General features: G+C 33.6%; 1 protein-coding gene across 1 annotated transcript; it reads right to left on the bottom strand.

Moving 5' to 3' along the window:
• Positions 1-327: 327 nt before the first annotated feature.
• Positions 328-1,316, bottom strand: LOC133681390 (F-box protein SNE). Its single transcript, XM_062104429.1, has one exon. It carries the CDS (start codon positions 1,032-1,034, stop codon positions 573-575), a length of 462 nt encoding a protein of 153 aa, XP_061960413.1. The 5' UTR covers positions 1,035-1,316; the 3' UTR covers positions 328-572.
• Positions 1,317-7,370: the final 6,054 nt, after the last annotated feature.

Below are 7,370 nucleotides of genomic sequence, written 5' to 3'. Positions count from 1 at the left end.
CTTTTTTATATGTTTTTTCTTCTATTGAATTATCCTGTTCGCATAATACTACTTATGGGTTTTGACAACCTCACTATATTTTGTTGGTATTTTGTTTTTTAATATTATTTTTTCATTGATTTTTTTTCTGATTTTATTCTTTTATGATATAATTCCTAGGGTTTGATATTTTTCTATTAAGTCGAGTGATTTTTTTTTCATTCATTAAAATATAATAACAGTAATTTAGCATCATTTTTTTTTATACGACAAATAAAGTAGCCCAACACGGTTCATTAATATAGTTTAATACTAAATGGAATGCATCAATACTAAGATACTTATCTCTTGACTATACAAACACAACCGTTCCCATGTTATTCCATAAAATCTAGACTACACACAAATTAATTAATTAATTTTTTTTAATGAATATTTTGGTCGAATGCTAATGTGTGGTTTACTAGCATATCCTAAAATCCCACTCTTCATTTTTTTTTATTGTGCGGGACTGACCACCATGAAATCGCTGTTGCTCAAGCACTAACCAATCAATCAAACGAACAAGTCTAAGAAAAAAAAGAGTCAACAAATCAAACATTAACAGGCTTGCAGAGGAACATGAGAGACGATCCGGACGCATCCCCGCCACCACCGAGTCTCCCAAGTCTCTCATAATAATCAACACAGAACAGAGAGAGCGAGAGCTGGACCTCATCCCGAGTCCACACCCTCCTGACCCGGTCCGAGTCACCAGCAAGCCTCAATCGGCCCAGTCGACTCAGCACGGGCCGCACGCACACCATGTACAGCCTCTTGTAGCCACCGAGAGCCACGACGACGGGGCGGACGCCAGAGGAGGGAGGAGGGGAAACGTGGCGGAAGCACAGATGTTCCCAGAGAGAGTCGTTGCGGGCAATGGTGCACCAGAGACGGCAGACGCAGGCAGAAACACAGAGAGAGCGGCCGTCGAGTCGTTTCAGGATTTCCAAAAGAATGTCTACGTGGTCATTGATGCAGAACTTGGGTCTCTTCTCTTTAACACTGTCTTCCATTAATGATGATGAATACGCGTAATTCTTGGGTGGTGTAGGGTTTTAGTTTCAGCGGAGAGAAAGAGAGATGTAGTTTATAAGGAAATAGAAGATGACTGTTATTAATTCAGGGTGAGAGAGAATCAAAGTGGGTTTAAATAGTAGTTGAGGTAAACCTAAACGTTCCCTTGCAATGTGAATTTGTTGAAACAGAGGAAGAAACATGGGAGTAGGATGGTATCGATGGGAGAGGAGAAGGGGCCAAAGGAAAAGGTCCAAGGCAAAGGAACTGGAACCGATGCTTTGCCCCTCTCTCTTTTTTGAATAATATATTGTTTGGGAGTACTTAAAAGAGTATTTCTTGTTTGTTGTTTGCGTTGTTTTTGCTGTTGTTTCCATGTATCGAGACTTTGGCATAGAGCCGTTTGCCCGTTGTGAAATCACCAACTTGTGCGAGAGTACTGTTTACATTTCCCACGCCCACAGTCTGTCTATACGGTGTGGTCTCTAGCTTAGCCTAAAGGCAACTCTATATTGTACGTAGCTTACACCAAGGTAGTGAGCCATTTGAGTAGGGGCTGCAGGAGGCCTCAATCTTGTCATTTTCAGTATAGTTTTAATCTACAGCTGGCTGCGTACGCGATATACTGTGAATTATACTTTTATTACATGTCAAAAAAAAGAAAAAAACTTTCTAGCAATTTAGAACCACCACAATGGTGTTGCAGCCAGGTTAGCTACGAGTAATTACAACCTCTAATAATTCAAATGATTAATTAAGGCATCTCGTGCGGTGGCCAAAGCAAAGTCAGAGCTCAGATGAGGATCTGGTTGTATCTACTTGATTGTCTTTTGTCACAGAAAGGAAACCCCAATTCCTTTGAGACAGAAAGCACATAATATAATATCAAGAAGACAGAGGGTTGAGATTGACATTAGATCTTGTAAAGGCCCTGTGGGGATGAGCAGTAGTTCCAGGCACCAGTAACCCCACATATAATTTAGAGAGAAGATTCATGCTTCATAGGCTGTTTCGTTTTGTTTGTTTCGGATTTGCTAGCCTTGCTGGGCCTTATTAACGCACATCAGCTGATCTTGATCAGAAAGCAGTCCTCTGCCACCATGCCCTCTTTGTTTTTATTTATTTGCCTAAGCAAGGCTTGATAATTGCTAAATAACAAGACGAGACACGTGAAGTCCTCGCAAATTTCGTATTTTCATCGATTCACTCGACGACTATCATTTGTACTTTGTGGTTGTAAAGTATTTGCCACTTACTACTAGGTCAACCTGTACAGAGAAAAAGCTCTCACATTTCTATGAAGGAAAGGAGACTAACCATGCCATACTTTCATTCACATTTCTAAACATCTATGCAGTGTACGATACCCACAACACCACACTCTCCTGCATGCACATCGACCATTCACTGGAGAGACTGTATATGCGCGCCTGGGAATTTGATGCTCAATAAATGTCTGTTGTATCGTAGCATCCTATCCTATAGTGTCGAAGGGTTGTTTTTTTTAACACAGGGCATGATCAGGAGTTCATTTCTCAACCTTTCTAAAAAAAAAAAATTCAGCAAAACTTTCTGCTCAGACTTACATGGATGTCATGTTTCTTTTTATAATGGAGTGGAGCATATGTTCTCACTTGGCGTTAAGCGATCAGATCAAACTTCAAAGTAGCACCTGATCTTCAGGTACGCATAACAATAGTAAATATATATTTTATAGGCAATAAGAACAAGGCAAAGAAACAAGTAGATAAAAGGTAAACAGAACAGGAACTCGAAAAGCAAACAATGAAATTACAGCCAGCCCGCTCTAATGATGTCTCCTTTTCCCTAACTGCTCTCTTAGCTTGAAGTGAGTGATCAGGGAATCTAGAATCCTCATTTTTTCCCCAAAACTTAGCCAGAAATGCTTGTATTTCTCCTTTCTCCTTCATGGGGTTGGAGACTTTTGCGCATTCCTTTGTTTTTTGGGGTGCTTTTGGAAGGAAACTTCTAATTCAAGCTCGCAAATGATCTTAGCACATACTGCCAAATATTATCTGATTAACTCTGACATCAATGTCTTTTTACCCATCTTGGTGTTTTCATGTTGCATCTTGTAATTGGATTTTAAATTAGCACTAACCAGCTATCCACAGGTAGTGTTTGTTCACACACAAAAAAACTAGAACTAAAAATAAATAAATAAATAAATAACCCGTGCATAACAAAAGAAAAAAAAAACCCAAGTTTATATATCTCCAAAATAGACATGGCCCTCTCCCGTCTGTTAATCTTTATGAACACTTGCGTGGAAGTTTCATTGTAAACTTATTTTTAATATTACATATTGTATAGATGATATAAGAATGTTGTGTATTAACATCATCCTTTCCCTTTTCTTTTTAGGAGGTAGAGATTGTGTCCAAATGTTAAATTGGTTCCAATATATATCCCTAGTAAAGAAATAATTAAATAAAATAATAAAAATAAAGTATTATCCTACATGGCATCATCATAATGAAAAAAAAATCTCCAAAATTATATATAAAAAAGATAAACACCTAGAAATTATTCAAATGCATTGAGATTTACTATATATATTGGGATGTGGAGCAACAAATTCAAGAAGAAGTCTAAATATGTTAAATGATGTTTCAAACAAAAATATGCACAACTTATTCAAACATTGAATTAGGTTGAGATTTGACCTAAAGGCCTTATTACATTGTCATTATAGTACAGGAACATTCCTAAAATTCAGCCTAGAAGTTGCTACTTGGATTGTTTTTCCTAATTATTTAGGATTTCTTTCTTGTTAGATTTTAGAATTTTACATGGTTTGGGTTTCATTACTCATGTCAATTCTAGTTCTTATATAAAAAACACTATGTGTTATTTTTTTTTAAAAAAGATTGATTATATATAAACCCTGACAAAAAAAACAATAATATTTTGGTAGAAGATTTAACAAAAATTAGTTATATTTGATAAAAAATTAAAGGGAAAGTGTAAATCTCGTGATAAATAGTATCATTTCCAACCAAAAAAATAATAAATCAAGAGGAGATTTTTTATTATCAGGGGTGAAAATTCCCATTTAATTTGCGTATGACCTCAAAAAATTAAAAAATTACAAGAAAAATACCGATGGTCAGAGATTGGATAGAATAACAAGTATGATATTTAAACTAGTGGCATTGTCATGTCTAGATGAAAAAAATTGTCTTCCCTCCTTTTTATTTAAGGTTGGCGATATCAATGGGAGAGGGAGAGGGTTATGAGAGTTTTTTCTTTCTTTCTTTCTTTCTTTTTCAATTCAAATGAGATTAAATGGTGGTGGTCTTATGTGATTCGCATTTATAAAAATAATTCTAGCTTGAAAATCCTAGAAAAAATTTGGAGGATTTTGTGTTGTTAGAGAGAGAAAGCTTTGAAAGTGAAGGAATGAGGGATTTTTGGTCTCTTTCACCAAGAACTCATTAACTAGAGTTAGATTAGCAAAGGTAATGAGTTTAATTTCAATTCTTTTCTTGATATGAGGGGGGGGGATGAAAAGCCATAAAATTTTAAATTGTAGGGTTTGTGTAATTTTAAGTATGGAATTGGTAGTTTGACTAAACCTTTGGTTGATTGGTGTGGGAAGTTATGTAATAGGAGTAAATTGAAGAAAACTGAAACCAATTATAGAGTTTGAGACATTAAAGTGGTTGTTCATGGTTGAGAATTTTAAGGGAATTGGGAATTTGACTATTATGTTGATTATGATGTTTTAATGATGTTGAGAATGCTTAAGATGGGTTTTGAATACTATAATGTGGATTGCTAAAAGCTTAAGTTATTGTTGTTATTTTTTGAAATGAAAAAAGTACGGAAAACTCATTAGATTTGTATATTTTAGATGTGATGATGTTGATTTATAGATTTAAGGTTATTGTGGTTCTTGTAAATGAGTTAGTATATCATTGAACCATTGTTGATTTGGATTGAGAAGGTTGGGCATGTCCAAATGCCAATTATATGATAGTTTAAATCCAATGCCCACCATGTGTTTCATAAAATGTTAGATATGAATTTTTGTCGATGAAAAGTTTAAACATTTAGACATTGAAATTTATCGACAAAAAATTTAGATATTTAGACATTGAAATTCATCGATGAAAAGTTTAGATATTGAGTTTAGTTGATAAAATAATTAGATATTGAATTGGATTATGTAAATGGTTGACATAATGTGTGGATATTGAGTTGTATTATGGAAAATGGTTACACATAATGTTTAGACATTTAATTGGGATATGAAATTAGTTGATAAAAAACTTAGACATTAAGCTTAATGGATGAAATGTGGGGACATTTAATGAACTACGAAAATAAATGACGAGATGTTTAGACATTTAAAGTAAATGTTAAAATATATGATGATGTGAATAAGTGTGCTAATTGGACCAAAAAGTTTGAGTATTAATTCAAGATGTGTTATTATAAATTTCAGGAGGGATATTGGAAGTGGTACTCGTAGAGGAGCATATTTTGCAGAAACTTTAGGTTTCGTCACCTTTTTTTTATTTTATTTTAAGAACTGTTTTTGTTTAATTATGTAAATATGAATACAATGTGAGTAAGTGAATGAAAAATCGATAAAAGTAAGCGATTACGAAATAGAGGTGAATGTATGAATATGATTCCGATACGAGGAATGAGTGTGAGTAAATGATGAGTAAATGAAGTACGATGTACGAAAGTGAAAATGATGAAGATTCAAAGTACGATATGCAAACATGGAAACAATGAGTAAAATTAAGTATGTTATGTGAATGTGAAAATGATACCTTATAAAATATGCCTTCAAGGCGACTAAATGGTATCAAATGAAATATGCATTCGGGATGGGAAAAATAATACCTTATAAAACATGCATTTAGGGTGGGAGAATGGTATCAAATGAAAGATGTCAATGAAGCAGGAAAATAATTTGTAACTAGTTAGCTATAGTGGTAGAGACTATAATGTTAAAATATGTTAGTCGCAATGACAAGGACTATAATGAGAAAATAAGCCATATAGGCCGCATAATTGAATGTTATATTGAAATCTAAGCTGATCAGATGAGTAAGGGTTATTTTAGAAATCTAAGCCAGTTATAATGATAAGGGTTATTATGAATATTAGGCCAATCGTAATAGTAGGGATTAGAAAATGTCTTGAAGCACAAGATCACGACCATGGAAACGAGTCAATAAATATGGTTAATGTAAAACACATTATAAATTGTCAAAATTGATCAATTAATATAAGGATGATGTAAGCATAGGCCACAAGAATGATAATATATTGATAAATACACAATAGATATAAAGTATAGGTTACGAGTATTGAAATGTAATAATAAATACGATTGAGGGGATACACGGGGTTGATGATTATCTGAATAAAATAGTGAATTCAAACATCTTAAAGCATGAATCGTGATTAAAAAAATAGTATGATGAATCCCATATTAAATTAATGCTTGAGTTAAAGGGTATTAAATTGAGTAAATAAATAGGGTCAGCTTTAAACATAATTCACGATTATGAACCTATAATCGAAGTTAAGTATAAGTTAAATGTATTGATTGGGGGTCAATGAAACCATAATTTAAGTTAAATATGAGTTAATTATAATGATCAGGGTTAATGAAACCGTAATCCAAGTTAAGTAAGAGTTAAATATATCAATCATGATTTATGACCATATATTGGGGTCAAAGCTTGAATTATAAGTATTGGATAAGATTGATATAAACCACCTATGAAAGATATTGGGATGATTCGACAAATGAGATTAACATAAAGCATGAGCTATGATCATTGTAATGAGTAAATAAATGCATAATTGATATAAACTACAAGCTTGGGGTATTAAAATGATTAGATGAAAACAATTAACTTAAAGTACGAGCTATGATAATTAAAATAAATTGAAACATCTTTAACAACTCTTTTAGTACTTGTTTGCTATCCATTACCACACATTGTTTCCCATCATTCTAACCAAATTCACTATAACTAAGCACGTTTATTGCAATTCGACATTTTTTCTTCAACCTCTTATGATTGTTCTAGTGATGTTTTGCAAAAAGACCACATCCAATAAAATTTTCATTCATCTGAGTTGTAAGTTTTTTAAATATTCTAAGTTAAAATTGACATGTATTAGCTCTGAACCCTCAACTACCACTTCTCCTAGGGAGAGCCCATGGAGTTGAGCTCCTCCCGTGAAGTCAGTGAGCCATAGTACATTGAATGAGGCCTTTTGAGGGTCTTTTTGGGGCCTATTAAATTTGAGTTTATCACTTATAAAGAATTTATTATATA

Source organism: Populus nigra, chromosome 2 (genome assembly GCF_951802175.1).
Source record: "Populus nigra chromosome 2, ddPopNigr1.1, whole genome shotgun sequence".
NCBI classification, from domain to species: Eukaryota; Viridiplantae; Streptophyta; class Magnoliopsida; order Malpighiales; family Salicaceae; genus Populus; species Populus nigra.
This window is presented reverse-complemented; position numbering and strand designations above follow the sequence as displayed.

What these genes read in the sequence shown, in the direction of transcription:
- LOC133681390 (XM_062104429.1), bottom strand. Translation starts at nt 1,034, where the DNA reads ATGGAAGACAGTGTTAAAGAGAAGAGACCCAAGTTCTGCATCAATGAC.